At 40.0% G+C, this 16,926-nt stretch overlaps 1 protein-coding gene across 3 annotated transcripts; it reads right to left on the minus strand.

The window, feature by feature from the left end:
• Window positions 1-667: 667 nt before the first annotated feature.
• On the minus strand, window positions 668-15,814 carry gale (UDP-galactose-4-epimerase). Of its 3 annotated transcripts, none has more exons than XM_080750148.1 (11): window positions 15,649-15,814; window positions 12,803-12,959; window positions 12,135-12,244; window positions 10,175-10,288; window positions 9,060-9,236; window positions 7,861-7,974; window positions 6,393-6,459; window positions 5,219-5,304; window positions 4,451-4,528; window positions 3,481-3,595; window positions 668-1,101 (listed from the first exon to the last, which is right to left on the minus strand). In XM_080750148.1, exons 2-11 carry the CDS (start codon window positions 12,927-12,929, stop codon window positions 1,037-1,039), a joined length of 1,053 nt encoding a protein of 350 aa, XP_080606274.1. In that variant the 5' UTR covers window positions 12,930-12,959; window positions 15,649-15,814; the 3' UTR covers window positions 668-1,036. The 3 variants fall into 3 exon arrangements, with proteins under 3 accessions (XP_080606274.1, XP_080606273.1, XP_080606272.1); XM_080750147.1 differs by having other exon boundaries at window positions 12,135-12,247; XM_080750146.1 differs by having other exon boundaries at window positions 12,135-12,250.
• Between the last annotated feature and the right edge of the window lie 1,112 nt (window positions 15,815-16,926).

Raw genomic sequence — 16,926 nt, forward strand, 5'->3', positions numbered from 1 at the left:
TTATATTGTCACTGGTAGGCAGAAACCTCCTATCTACAAGTTTCAAATGTTTTTTTTTTTTTTGTAAAGTAAAACCCTGCTTCAGATCAGCTTGGCAAAGTGCTGAAGTGTATTGTATTTTCACACGAGACTGTCGCACAAAACTAGTGAAAATAGCAGATCTACAAGCACACAACACATCTGTGCTTGTTGATCGGCTATTTTCACTATAGTTTCAATCATGTGTCAAAATGATAAACAGAAAATGGTTTTGGACATACAAGGTTTCCACCCGACAATGACGATATATCTGTCCACTCTTACCGTATAGTCTCTTGATGAATTTAGTAGGACCACATTTGAAAGAAGCCCTCTGGGCTTTGTGTTATCCTTTTAACATCATTGTATAAACTTTTAATAAAGTATTCAATCAGAAAAGCTATACTCTTACCTGAACGCGTCCCGTCATGGTTACTGCTGTTGTCGCGCACTGCACCTGCATTTCTCCACACAGATCAACAACGCTCTATCTAATAAACTGTCTCAAATGCCATGTCTTATCTAGATCTGTCCATTTTAAGATCTTTATCCAGATATTTCATCATCATGCCATTCATTTCTGGGCACCTACTAGTCAAAAACTAATGACAAATGATCACACATTTCATACATAATAGACACTGTTTTTATTACATTAGAAAATATTCATTTTGTTCCCTTCTGAGTTCCTTACACATTTACATAACAGATCAAATGTTTATGACCGACACTGACGAGACAAGACAGAGATTGGACATTTCACATTTGTTTTTCTGTTCATCTAAACAGTACGTTCAGGTAGCTAATAATAATAATAATAATAATAATAATAATAATAATCAGTCTGGAATCAAGATAATATTAAGACATTCAAATAGTGTAAAGTGTTCAGTTTGTCTTGAGGTTCCATGTGAAAATGAAATGAAAAGAAAATGAAAAAAAGGATGAACTTCATGGTTTGTTTTGGTCTGGTGACTTGGAGAAAGATGTGATTCAACTCGGTGAAGCTGGCATTTCATCAAGAGATGACGGCGTTGTTAAATCCATTGGGGTTTTGGGATTGCCATCGCCACAGGTCCTCACCTACAATATGCACAAGTGCGTACAAGAAAAGATTTCACCATGTCAAATGAGATCGCGGAGAGGAATCATAAAAATGCTGAAATAAAGTGAGATTAGGTGAGACATCAATCAACGTTAAGGCCCGATGCATACTCCGCTTTTAGAGTTTAATTCAGTTGAGCTCTGTCCAAACTACAATATGACATCATTCAGAGGTTCGGGTCCCTGAACCGAACCGAATTAAACTTGGCTCTAAAATGACGATGGGATGATCAAATAGTTTCTGCCACTTTTGGAAGCAATGATGCCATAGCCTGGCAAGGCCAGACCGATATCACTGTGTAGATTAGTCTGGAACTTCGGTGTGGAAGATTCATTTCCAAGGGGCGTTTAGAAACAGATCCAAACTTCACGGCAAATGATGTCCCACTTTGAATAGTGGGATCTGATTGGTCACCTACAACTCTGGGTTGGAGGTGGAGTTTCTGTCACTGACTGTCTGTATTCAGTGTACAGGGTGTGCTGTTCTGAGCGACAGTCTGATACCTTTGTTCTATTGTGTGTGAACAGCCTGCTTGTGAAATGTACAGTAACTATCTGCATGGAATTTACTCTGTCACGCTCACGCCCGATTGCATGGGAGGGTGTGTGTGTTGGTAATAGCGACTTTAAGCTCGATGATTTTCAGGACGGCAACGCCAGGCGGACTACAGCTGCCATAGCGATCAGAATTGTTAAGCAAACAGCCGTCGGCGACGGGGTCCCACCCCTTTTACTGAACTCTTTGGTTTCCATGGCGACGCGTCTACGCAGCAAACGTAGTAGACGCTACGTGGGAAGGGACCTTTTGGCGTTGTAAAGACAGCCGCGACGGCGGCAGGTTTATCCATCGAGCCCTGATCATTTACGGTTACCGTTGTCATCTGCCGTTGCCGTAGCATTGATTAAAGATCTCCCTCAGCGCAGCCAATACAAATTCACTGGTGCCACCACTGAATGCTGCCGTCACATTATTAAGGATGGTTTGACTGTCATGTCAGTTGAGTTTTGGAGAACAAAAATAAAACTCGCTTACTCACACAATTACCGTGCGAGACTTATGACACCCCCTGAGTGGAATTACAGGAATGTGTTTCACGCAATGGCATCTAGTACAGTCTCTGTGTCAGTTCATCAGTCTGTCCCTCCCTCCCTTCAAAGATAAACCACCGCTACCTGCATGACATCACGAAGGACGTCATGCAGGTTACCTAACAGCAGGTGGAATAAGAAAACATAAGGCTAAATGTATCTATCACTATTTGAATGGTGTCTGAAAGTGCTTTGTTCACAAACTGAACACCAAGTTTTGAATGGACAGCCCATGTTTTAGCCCAATTTCTAACAAAACATTCTTAATACCCACAACACGTTTCTCATAATGTAATCCTTCTAGTAAACTAAGCCATCTTTATAAAAGACCTGATTGTTTGACCACCAGGTCCACTGCCTTCACACAAAGACTCAAGCCAACCCAACCATCATGAGAAGAAATATCACACTACGGATACTTCTGTCCGTTCTTTTGTTAATTTCATCCATCTTTGTGCACATTTTATGAATTCTTACAGACATCAAAACATACGTATGTATCTGCAAGGTGCAGTAGTATATCGTCACTAGCGACATTAAGCAACGCTACGGCAACGGCAGATGACAATGGTAACCGGAAATGATCCCCGCTCGATAGATAAACCTGCCGCCGCCGTCTCTACTACGGCAGAAGGTCCCTTCCCACGTAGCGCCTACTCCGTCTTGCTGCGTGTATGCGTCGCCATGGGAACCAAAGCGTTCGGTGAAAGGGGTGGGAACCCGTCACCACCGAGGCTTTACTTAACCATTTTGACCACTACGGCGATTACGTCATAGCAGCCGTAGTCCGCCTGGCGTTGCCGTCCTGAAAATCATCGAGCTTAAAGTCACTATTGTCTGGCCAAAACCTCTTAACTCCATTTTTGAGGTTTTAGATTTTTTGGCATAAATCAGGGCTATTGAACACCCTTTACATCTGAGTGTTGGTTAAATAATATTGAACCAATGGAAAGTAGTACAAAGCCCTTCGGTCATAACCTCCTAACTCCACTTGAGCTCATTTTCCCGAAAATGAACGTTGAGGTTTCAGCCCGACAGCAGAGATATACAGAATATATGTACCGGTATATGCATGCGAGCGAGTGTGTGTGTATCAAGAATGAGTGATAGGTGGCGCCATCTTGTGAGTGTTTCAGATATTACTTTCAATGGTGTGATCTATCTATCTATCTATATGGATGGATAGATTGATGAATGGATACAATATTGTGTGTCTAACCCGACACATTGTGAATGGATATAATATTGTGTGTCTGCGGCTATCCTTACACATTCTCTCCAGGCCAAAGTCGGCCTTCCATCCCAGTTCCTTCTCGGCCAGGCGAGGGTCTGCGTAGCAGGCGGCGACATCCCCTTCTCTTCGAGGGGCGATCTGGTAGTTGATCTAATGGACACACGTTCAGAAGGACGAAACCAAATGTGACAGACTGACGCAGCCCACTTACGCTGCTAAAAATACTAGTCTAGAGAATGTTTCTGGACCAGAGCCAATTAGTGTAGTTTAATTAGCCTCTCAAGTCATAGGATACGCAGTAAGCGCCTCAGTAATGATTTGTCAGTTTGATAGACAGGGGCGTCAATTGGGTATGGCATGGGGAAGGCAGCTGCCAAACCCTGGGTCCAGGGGGGAGAATAAAAGTTACTTTTAAATATAAATCCATGAATGTCTTTTTGTCTATCTGTGCTGGTTATGTTGTTAAATTACATTAAAATAACTACAAATGCAACATTTAACAAAATGGTCACTTTAACAAGGTATTATGATTATATTCTCCACACTTTTATTCTCCCCATCTTGACAAAATGGTATATTCCCAGGTTCTGCAGGTCAGCTGCACAGATGCAATTATTGTTAATTGTGTCACGTTTAGCATTTTATGCCAAGTTTAGCTGCACTTGAACAAACCGTAGAAACGGGGGGAAAACAGAATGTACTTCTTAAAATAAATGTATCATGCCTGTTGCTAAGGTATGGCAACATGACTGGTGTCTTGCACTCGTGCCTTCGCACGTGTGCAAGACACCAGTCATGTTGCCATACCTTAGCTTTTTCTGAACTGACGCCACTGTTGATAGACTGTGTCAAAAGGTTGGATCAATACATTTCTCCCACATCAGTATACTGTGGCCACTGGCTACTACTGTGGAGCTTGTAAGTATGTTATTTTCGGGGACGAGCCACGGCACGCGACCCAGTATAAACCTGGCATTGCTGTCACACGGCCCAACTGTCACTCACCTCCTTCCCAGAGGCCTTCTCCATAGCCTTGACCATCTGCAGCACAGAATAACCCGTCCCCGTTCCCAAGTTGTACACCTAACACACACACACACACACACACACACACACACACACACACACACACACACACACACACACACACACACACACACACACACACACACACACACACACACACACACACACACACACACATCATAAATAATATACTGCATAGACACAAATGCATGCAATGAATGAGTAGGGCTGTCACGATTATGACATTTTATATGACGATTAACTGTCACTCAAATAATTGCGATTAACGATTTCATTGTGTTTTTGTCTTTAACAATTAATTACATTTCTGTTTGACTTTTAGGCTGAAGTTGCACATGGCAGATATGATACATAACCTAAATGTACAAAGAAATTACTGACATATTTGTCAACTTTATACTGAAAACATTGATAGAGAACATTGATAGTGGAAATAGGCGATCTACAAGCTCAAAACGCGTCGTGATTGAGCTTGTAGATCGCCTATTTCCACAACTTTTGAACATGTTTGAAAGTATATGAACATTTTTCAACATGGAAACGATTATGACAAAATAATTGCGATTATAACAAAATAATAGCGATTATGTCAAATAATTGCGATTATGTCAAATAATTGCGATTAGACGATTATGTAATAATTGTGACAGGCCTAAGAATGAGAGAATGGGGAACAAAACACTAAAGAAGGTTTAAAAGTACTTGAGTGAATCTATTTCTACATACTTTGCAGCCACAGTTGTCCTTCAGCTTCTTGAGAGCAGCTATGTGTCCTTTAGCCAGATCTACAACGTGTATATAATCTCTCACACCTGGTCAAAGAGAGCAAAATGTTCAGAGGTAGAAAAAGTACTCACATTTCTTTACTCAAGTAAAAGTATAGAAATGCTCTGTTAACAAGTAAAAGTCAGAAGTTTGAAATGTAAAAGTATGAAAGTATTGGCATCAAAATAAACTTAAAGTACCAAAAGTAAAAGTGCAAAAATGTTTGAAAAAAGCAGATCTACAAGATCGTCTATTTTCAAATAGCCTAGGTATAAAGTGGGCCAAAGTGCATGTATGTTTTATAATATAATCATTTATATCTGCAGAGTAACTAGTAACTGAAGTTTTCAAATAATTGTAGTGGAGAAGTAAGAAGTAAAAGTACTGAAGACTGGAAATACTCAAGTATAGTACAAATACCTCAAAATTGTACTTAAAGGGGAAGAGCACCCATTTTCAATATTGAACTGGAGGATTGATTTTGGGGTTTGTATTGTAAATCACACCGGTGTGATGTCAACACGGTGTGATTTACAATACAAACCCCAAAATCAATCCTCAAGTTCTAGGAAAAGTTCTATTTCCACACAACTCCTCTAAGGTATATTAAAGGGGAAGACCACCCATTTTCGATATTGAACTATGTCATCAGGAGTTGTGTGGAAATAAAATAAAAAAGTTCCCCCTCATCTGTGTTGCCTAGAACTGGAGGATTGATTTTGAGGTTTGTATTACAAATCACAACTTGATGACATCACACATTGTACTTTACAATACAAACCCCAAAATCAATCTTCCAGTTATAGGCAACACAGAAAAGGGGGAACCTTTTTTTTATTTCCACACAACTCCTCTAAGGTATATTAATGCCATAGTTCAATATTGAAAATGGGTGGTCTTCCCCTTTAATGACATAGTTGTCATAGTTGAAAATGGGTGGTTTTCCCCTACTTTAGTAAATCTACTTAGTTACTTTACACCACTGAAAATATTATTAGCGAGTGGGGTTCATACATTGTTTTCAGCTTTTTAAACCTTGTAATTCTGATCACTCTGCCCAAAAAATAAAATAATAATGAAAAGATAAGAGTAAAACATCCAAACTGTTGGTGAACAGAAGTAGAAACTGTATTACCTGTTCCATCAATTGTGTTGTAGTCGTTCCCAAATACGTTGAGGTGCTTTCTTCTTCCGATGGCAACCTAAGTAAAGTCAGACGTTCAGTGTTCGATTTACTTTTGTCTTTTACAGTCGGCAGTCAACAAACTTGATGAAACATACCCTAACGGCCTAACCCTACCCTATGTGTGCACACATTTCGATAATGGCCTGCTGTCCCTGTCCCAGATGTCTCATTTGCTGAGCTCTGTTGTTCCTGCCAGCATGGAACAAGGCTACCACACAAAACTTTCCTTTGTCCGAACTCGATTGTTTTGTTTCTTTCTCTATTAAACAGCTAATTTAAAGACCTGGTGCCACAATTTGTTTTTTCTCCTCCTTTTATGTAATCAGTAGTCTCTAGACTACAACAACGTTCAAGAACACTTCCATGTGTTTTCTTCCAAAGTATTCAATTGGTAATTCAAACAACCCACTCCTCGAACAGTAGAGCGCTAATTATGCCTCTGCTCCTCCCTAACTACTATTAGCTAGTAACTTTCTGCATGGCAAAAGTGTGGCGTTATTGGGAAGTGGCACAGGAAGTCCCTGGTTCAATCCCCGGATCCTACTATAGCTTTGTGTGTCCTTGAGCAAGACAATGAACACCTAACCCCAAGTGCTCCATGGTGGCAGCCCACTGCAGCTGATCCTAATTATTAGCATGGGTCAAATGAAGATAAGTAATTGGACTGTAATACTGTAGAATGATAATCCTATCACCCAATTGTTCGCGGACCCATACCAGACCAAGCGAAAGATCTCTATGGACTGAGCAGTGTTCCGTTTCAAAATGTTCTTTGTGGACTGATCCAAAACAGCGTGTCTTTTATACTTTGGTGTATTTTATCCATGTGAGACTCAGGGCCTGTGAAGTCCAAACCAGTATTTCATATGGAGCTCTTGGATTCACTAACAACACTTTAAATGCTTACTTTTTATTATACATTTTCAAGGAGGAAATACACAGGCCTATGCCATGCTGACTTTAAGCGTTTTTTTTTATAACAGAATGCCAAGTATTAACTCATACTGGCATTAAAAAAAACAGCGACTTTCGGGGTTGACCGCCGCCGTTTTCTTAACTTTTAACGTGGAGCAAAATAAATAAATAACTGTTTAATTCATGCCACCATTGCTGCAGCAGCTACAGCGTTATCTAACAAGGAAGTGAATGGAGGAGAGATTGGCACATTGGAAAGTTTTGTCACGCCCCCCCCAAAAAAGCATATCCCGTTTCCGTTTCCGGTCCCAAACCCGTATTTAGGAAAGACTGATCGGCGATCCGATTTTTGGTTGTTTTAAATTAAATCTAATTAATTTAATGGCTTGGGAAACTCAGGCGTGGCGGCCTGGAACAACGGGAATAACTCTGTATATGGCAGTAAATGAGTTAATACATACTAAACCAAGAGGAACACACACCACAAACTTAGAGGCTGTACCTGGGCTACATATGGCAGGAGGTTGTTGGGGATTCCCTGTGGATCTTCTCCTATTTGACCCGAGGCGTGAGCTCCGATGGGGTTGAAATATCGTAGCAGCACTGCATTCCAGTCCTGGTTCCACACAGGGAAGAATCAAGTCATGGATCTCTGCCACTAACACTACACAACTGTGTCATCATTATCAACAACGACATCAATACTCTGTGTTCATTTTAACTACAAGAGTTTACAAATGGAACCTGCATCTGGTTCCATTTGAGGCCTGTCACAATTATTACATAATCGTCTAATCGCAATTATTTGACATAATCGCAGTTATTTTGTCATAATCGTCATAATCGTTTCCATGTTGAATGAGTTTCATATATTTTCAAACAATTTCAAAAATAGTGGAAATAGCAGATCTACAAGCTCACAACATGTCGCATCAGATCGGCTATTTCCATTATCAATGTTGTTTTTTAAGTATAAGTTGTCAAATATGTCAGTAATTTCTTTGTATATTTAGGTTATGCGTCATATCTGCCATGTGGAAAATCAAAGCTTTAAAGCCAAATAGAAATGTAATTGTCAACGACAAAAACATAATTAAATTGTTAATCGCAATTATTTGAGTGACAATTAATCGTCATGTAAAATGTCATAATCGTGACAGCCCTAGTAACACTGAGGATTTAACTGTATATTCAGATTGATAACACATTTTACAATGCTGCCTTTTCTATCTAACTATAAAATCAATAGGATAGGGTTATTGGAAGTCAATACTATACTATATCAGTAAGACTCCCTATGGGGGAGAAACAACCTCGCCCTTGAAACAACACAACACAATATGTCCAGTATGGGCATTCCCATGATATGGGCTTAATATTGCTGACATCAGGGATCTCCATATAATGTATGGGGATAAAAGGGACATGGACGGAATTCATTTGCAAGTGTGACTCGCGTTGCGACAACCACACTGGTTATCATGAGACTGACACAATATGTCCAGATATGGGCATTCCGAGATATGGGCTTAATATTGATGACATAAGGGATCTCAATAAATGGGAAAAAAGGTGATAAATGGAATAGACGGGCAAACTCGCCGATACCAGGATTTTAGGCAGTATCGTCAGCTTTTCCGACACTGGTTTCGTTATCGGGAACAACTCTAGTGTAAACACGCTCTGCGTTTTGAGCAGCACCTTCTCAGCCTTGCACTGGTCCACGACCATCTCTTCGATGAAGTACTTGGTCTTGCCGTAAGGGTTGGTGCAGCCGCCCACCGGGTGCTGCTCGTCGATGGGGAGGCGCTGTGGGTCTCCGTACACCGTGGCCGAGCTGCTGAACACCAGATTGTGCACGCCATGAGCCTGCATGACCTGGGACACGTGCACATGCCACACAAAACACCACACAAATGCGCACAATCAGCAGCCGCTGACATACAGTAGTTTAAAGCAGACACAGACACACATACTAGGGCATTAACGAAAAAGTCGACAAGTCGACTTCATTACACAAGTTGACTCCCACCAGAGAAATTCGAAAGTTGAAGTAAAAAAATAATAATCCTTTGTATTTTTTTCTAATATTATTTTTGTGCCATGTGTGCGTCTTTACAGCATTCAAGCAGTAGGATTGCTTATAGTCAAGAACGGAATGATCCAATATTACAGTGCTACATTTGGCATAACATGGTTCTATTGTGAAAATAGCAGATCTATATGCTCACAACGCCTCGCGATGCGAGGCGTTGTGAGCATGTAGATCGGCTATTTTCACAATATCTGCGTCTATATATTTGACAATTTGGACAATTAAAAAGTCCTTAAATTGGAAAACAATGTTTCACATTAAGTTAATCATCTGAGGACCCCCCCAAAATAATTGGGGGGTTGAGTGTGATGTGATGACGTCATCAAACGATAAAGTCGACTTCAACGAGTCGAGTCAACTTGCAAAAATCACAAGTCGTTAATGCCCTAACACACACACATACACACCTTGGCAGAAACACAGCCTGGGTGAGTTTCTGGGTAATTGCAAGCCCAACTCGCATGTTAGTTGGTTACCAATTTTGCAGTACTTTAATTAATTAGCATAACACCAAGTTATCACACACACACACAAGTTGTCATGCTCTTAGGCTTGTCACACTTATTACATAATCATCTAATTGAAATTATTTGAGATAATTTACAATTTTTATTTTTAAACATGTTTTTGAAAGTATAACATTATTAAATGTCAGTAATTTCTCTGCATATTTCAGTTAAAGGAATGTGTTAGATCACACCAGCAGCAGGCAGACACTGACCTGCAGCAGGTTGATGGTGCCAGCGAGGTTAACATGATAATAGTGCAGCGGCTTGTCCACAGACTCCCCGACAGCCTTCAGACCAGCAAAGTGCATCACAGCGCTGTACGAATGCTACGGGAAGCAGAGATACACACATTGAACACAATGGAGAGTTTTATTCGCAGAATGTAATTCGCTCACAATGGGGGAAGAAAGAGCACCATGTACATCATATATAAGCAATATTTCATAAATGGAGCTACACGCTAATTTTCTTCTTTTTTTTACTGAGTTTTCATTGAATCTATCATGGTTAAAATTCCTTCCATCTGGTCTTAGGTCTGCCACAGGGTCTCCTCCCAGTGGGACGTGCATCGAGGACCTTCCTAGGAAGGCGTTCGGGGGACATCCGTACTAGATGCCCGAACCACCTAAGCTGACTCATATCTCCAAACTGGCCTGGGAACGCCTCGGTATACTCCCAGAGGGAGTGGAGGAAGTTGCTCAGGATAAGGAAATCTGGAAGTCTCAGTTGGAACTGTTACCCCCGCGACCCGATTTCAGATAAGCGGTTGAAGATGGATGGATGGATGGATGGGGATGGTTAAAATTTAGTTTGAAGTTACAATGGGTTAGGAAGGGGGCTGAATATCAAATATCTAAATACTGAATTAAGCAACTCTCGGGTGCTCACAAAAGCCTGATTATTTGAAAGCGAAATATCCCTGACTAAATATATTAATATAACTTATACAATTGAGGTGATTGCATTTTGTATCCCTGACCTTCTATTGAGACATTTAGATTGTATGAAACGCCATGTCTCACCTGACACACATTTTTCGTGTCAGGTCCTGTGTCAAGATTACATTTATCCCCGGAGCAAGCCAAGATGCTCCATTATTAGCTCAATGGTAAAATGACAGCACTTTTCAGTACAAATCTATAAAAAAGTAATAAAATGACCTCAACCCTGCGGTATGCCTCACATTTCACACTCAGAAGCAGGGGTTCCAATCCAGTGTAGTAGAAGAGTAAAGTTATACAGTGGCTAGTGCAGCTTTAAGCAAATCTCAAAGCTATAAACCCTAGGTTTTAGTCTCCCTCTCTTGACGGAAAGAGATCATTGCAGCCATGTCCAAACTACAATAAAGATGTGGCTACACATCTCGTGTCCACACTGTCAACCAGTAGATGTCCTACCACACACCCACACTGGGTGAGACCTGCTACAGGGAGCATAGACCTACAGAGGTAGACACCCTGTTGGATTCCAGGGCTGCATGTCACTGTGATTGCCATAATATGGAGGGGGAATCATAATGGGCAAACGCAGCAGCTTGCAACTTGCCTCGCGCTATATTTGATGTGAATCCATTCAGTGAAGACCCAGCTAGGACGTGCTGTGATTAGCTAGTAGTCGTGATTGACAGTTGTGGCTCCATCGAACTGCAGCAGCCAATGAGGTATCTACTGTATGACAGAGAGTGTCTAACCGGAAGTACCGCTCAAGGAAGTTACTTTAATCTTTTAATCAGATCTTTGCAGATCTGTTAACATTCTCTGGGTGTGAAACCTGCGTTGATTGGGAAACCTGTATTGCGACTGGTCGAAAAGGACAGCTTTCGGGGATAGTACATTCTTGCAGGCAGCCATGTATATTGGATAATTACTGTTCAGGTATAGTACATACTGTACAACCAACAGTCCCGCCCTATAGACACGTTCTGCCTCAGGCTACTCTCTTTGGGAGGTTCCTGGAAACGAGGTTACAGACCTCATTTCCAGGTCTAGTAACTTGGAAATTATACTAGTTATATTGGATAATACACTTAAATGATATAACATATTGAGTCTTGTCATTGTGGTAAGGAGTGACTGTTGTCATTTGATGCATTTGAAATGAATTAGAACATAAAACATCATAGTGTAACAGCATTATGCCCAGTTGGATAGAATAAAATAGTGCCGTTCTGACCTTCTTAAAGAGCTTTTCTAATCCAGGCCGGTCCAACATGTCTAGTTCATGGAACTCAATGCTGGTGTCCAGGAACTTCTCTATCCTGCGAATGCTTTCAGGGACATCCCCTTCTCCTCCAGAAAGAACAGGATGTAGAATATTAATATACAAACACATTATGTATTAAATACAGGCACATTATAGTGTTTAACAGCTTTCTGCATTGCAGCGCAAAGTAAACACAATCGCAGATTGCCTAGATCAGTGGCTTTCAAACTTTGTGTGCCCAAGGCACTCCAGTGGGCAAGTCAAAATCTCAAGGAACACCTCCGTTCTCTCAGCCAAAAAACGTATGTATCCCAAAGGCAAACATTAAAAGAAGAATTAAAAAAGGATATTCATAACATTTTGTATAGAGGTACATATTGCAATATTAATGTGTGGTCGTCACAATATCCCAAGGCACACCTGTACTTGGTCTGGCGGCACACAACGGTTACTCAATCACCCGATTGTGTCGCTTGCCTAAATGAACGGATTTTCAAGCTTAAATAAGCTTGAAGAACTGTTCTTTTAGACAAGACTGTTCTGTTAGGAAAGCTTGAAGATCTGTTCTTTCAGGCAACAGACACCATCGATCTACACTCTACAGAGTATAAATGATGCTTAAAGGGAACTTACTGTACCTCGTATGGCGTTGCTGAAGTTATCCATGACAACTGGACAATAGCCCGCTTCAATGAGCTCCACGACACAATGACTGCCGATGTAGCCACCTCCACCGGTGACCAGGACCTTCTCTGCCATTCTCATGTGAGTAATGTTCCTGGTTTTGAACCTTTCCTATGAAAAAAAGAAAAAAAGACAGAAATATATATTTTGAGTGATTAATTCATAATAATAATAATAATAAATACTAGTCTGCACTCTGTCGAGGTGGCCATGTATGGCCTACTTGTGAGCCAGCAGAGCGCGCCTTGTTATTTATATAAGGTCGCACTTGTTGAGGGTGACGTCACCAAGAATGCTGGTCCCTCATTGGCTGTTGATGGCGACATCACCGGCGTACCGAACACAGACAGATACACCACCGAACACAGTACTTGCGTGCTCAGCTGGCGCAAGTAATAATCAATATGTTGCTTCGCAGGTTCAGTATGTAGTATGTACAGTATTCATGTCCTGTCAAGTGTGCACCTTTTAAGCATTCTGCACTCCAATGTATATACAGCATTCTTGTGGCGCACATGCAGAGACTTATTTGGCCAACAATGATGCCCTGAGGATACTACTTAAGGTTAGATGGCATATTGGCATAGTGCCAGCTTGTCACTGGTTTGTAAAGGGGGAAGTGGAATCCACACATGTGAGGCTCTCTTAAATGGATTCATGTCTCGCCTGGATGAGTCCCGTATCAGTATAATTGAGGATAGTCAATCCTGGGAAGAGCTGTCTCCGGTTCTCGTACAGGCTCCGTAAACAGACTATGATTTTATGCTTTTATTTTTTTTTAATTGTTCAATTTGTTATGTGTGATATGATTGGTATGTACTCTATGGACCTCCTGTGTGTCTGGAATAAAGTTTGAATTGAATTGAAAATAATGTATTTTGTAAGCTTGGGTTCCGGAAATACACCAAATTTCTGTTTTGGGTCTCAAACTGAAAAGGTTTGGGAACACCTGTAACAGACTAAGTAAGCCATCATGTACTGTATGTAGGCCTGTCTGTGGTGCAGAGGTGAACAGGATATGCTGTATTGTTTGTTTGACTCACTACATCCTACATAATAGAAGCTGATATGGCCACACGTATTCCCATCAATAGGCGCACAAGTGGATCCACCACACCTTCTGTAAACTCTACCTGTCAGACCAGAAGAAACTTTACAGCTTATTGTACTAGTAGATAATATAGAGGGAAATAAGAACACTTCTTGTTGCACTTCTTTATCTTTTGTGAGACCTTGTGCTACAATAGTAGGCCTACACCAAAGAGTACAATGCACTCCAGTTCTTAACCCATTAAGACCTAGCCGAATTCTAAATCAGTAGTTCTCAAACTGTTTCTTGCCACAGTCCCCCCAAACTGGTACTGTATTTGGCCCCCATCTGAAATGTTTAGTGCCAGGGACCCCCAGAAGAGAATATTTTGTTAAAAAACAATGTTTTTCTTCTTTTTTTTTCTCTCTCTTTCTTTCTTTCTTTCTTTCTTGTACATCTGCCATTTTAGAGAACCACTGGTCTAAATCATAATAGTTTTTGAAATGTATGTTGACGGTCTACATTCCAGTGATTTCCCTCGGCTTACTGCTTTGTCTTTCTTGATGTTCTTGTTTGGGGGGACACAGCATGGGCTGGATGCAGATGGACTATGTGAATTTTACACTACAGATCACATTTGGTGGCATCTGGAGCACTCTATTACTGTACCTGAATATTAATTGTACAAGATTATGTAACTACTGCAAACATTACATTTGATTTAACATGTCTGTCCTCAATAATATTGACATGGTCAACTGAGAATCCTCAACTCAATACTCAACTTTTGTTTATAAATATTCATCAATCATCAACATAAATGATTAAATCATACTCACACACGAACCTAATATTCAGGTTTTTCATATGTACCTTTAAATATTGATGTCAGCATAGTCATATTAATGCTGTGAAATAGAATGTTGACCATCTCACTTCTAAAAACTGTACAATCAACTCCAACAAGTAGGCCTATCTAATCCTACATCCTTTAACCCACCATGTCAACTGTCTTGTCAAATGTTCCCATAACTACAAGCTATGTTATAGCCTACATTGTGCTTAATTATAATTAAATCCGGATTTGCTTGGAACTGGAAGGCTATAAGCAAATAAAGCAACATCGGTTGGGAGATTCTCAAATAGACTGAAAGAAATAAAACACTGTCTGGTAATTCAGTGGTCTCACTTTTTTGAAAAGCAACATAAATAACAATGTTTCTTTTATTAGAGCAGCAGTCTATTTGAAGAGTAGCCTACCATTAGATATCAGACTACTTCTATTGTGATTTGCAGTTCAAGGCAAAGGGGAACACTGAATGCTGAAGATAAGAGAACTGCTGCTCATATCAAACTGAACAGACAACATCACATGACAGCGAACTGGGGAATACAAATCAAAACAATCAAACATTTTCAAAAATAGTGAAAATAGCAGATCTACAAGCTCACAACACATCGCAACGCGACGCCGTGTGAGCTTGTAGATCTGCTATTTCCACTATCAATGTTCTTTTTAATAAGGTTGTCAAATATGTCAGTAATTTCTTTGTAGCTCTATATTTAGGTTATGTGTCATATCTGCCATGCATGTGCAACTTCAAAGCCTACAAGAAGCCAAACAGAAATGTAACTGTCAACGCCAAAAACGCAATTAAATCGTTGATCACGATTATTTGAGTGACAACTAATCGTCATGTAAAATGTCATAATAATCGTGACAGCCCTGATGTATATGGTTTTAAATGCCAGGATAAGTCAGTTACTCACTCAAACTCGTCCCAACTTCTTTCACAGCAGAGATGAAGCCAGAATGACGTGCGTCCGCAGAAAGCGTGAATATCAGAATAAATAAAAAACCTCGAGAGATGCCAGTGTGCGTCTATCAATCACACCAATGATTGATCTTCTGAATCTGAGCAGAGCTGCTCAGTTGTCTGTTGAACACATAGTTGAACATCATTCCTTCCTGGGAGGGAGACGTGGAACTGAATGGATCCGGAAAGACACCCAAATTAAGCCATAACGTCCTGGATGGTTGCTTTCAAAATAAAAGCACACATTATATTTCTGGTTAGAAAGTCTGGTTGTTGTTTTTTTTTTTATTATTAGACCTATTATTATTTTTGATCAAGGTATTTCGTATTTATTAGAAGTTTTGCATAGGAAAAGGTACAGTTTCATGGCAGTACAGTTCACTGGTACAATTAATTAATTAATTTAAAGTAATTGTACTTTGCAGTGGTGTATTATTGTAGTGACTAATAAGTAGGCTACATTTACTCAAGTAGGGGAGAGCCTGCACGATTGTAACGTTTTTCACATTTCAATATTTTACTCAGAGATTCTTTCACCTACATATGTAATATTTTCAGGCAAAGGACCTACACATGTCTGCTATCATAAACCACTTCAAGTTTTTCATTTGATAAAACGGGTCATGAGTTATTAAACCGAGAGTGGACGCTGTTCCGATGTTACATTTGAAGCCCACACAGGATTAATTGTAACAGCATGATTTACAAATGTAACACAGCTAAAGAACCTTAATAAACAAATATTTTTTTGTTTAAATCAATTATATTTCATTCAAGCAACTCTTTTACATTGTTTTCATGCCAAGCGTGTGATAAGATACTATATCATACTTTAGGAAAATATTAAATATTACAAGATGTACCAGTTTAAGCGTTTGAGTGAATTCCATGGGAAAATACATTGATTACCTAAATAAATAGCAAGTTTGATTAATGCAACATGTTATACATCCCTAATCTGACTTAAAATACACTGTAATTGAATGTCAGCTGACTGAACACAATATTGGCCAATATGTCAAATATTTCAATATGATATTATCATGTTAAATTGTGTTACAATTGAACCGTTTTGGCACCCCTGCTTTGACGTTGCCTACAGAACAGAACTAACATGCATAGCAAGTTAAAACGATGTAAACTAATGAAGAACAGATACATGCAGACAGCCATCTAGATTTTATCTCCGCAACATTAAAGAAAAGATTTGCAGACCAAAGATACTCAAGGT

The sequence above is a fragment of the Nannobrachium achirus genome, assembly GCF_963921795.1.
Source record: "Nannobrachium achirus genome assembly, chromosome: 20".
NCBI classification, from domain to species: domain Eukaryota; kingdom Metazoa; phylum Chordata; class Actinopteri; order Myctophiformes; family Myctophidae; genus Nannobrachium; species Nannobrachium achirus.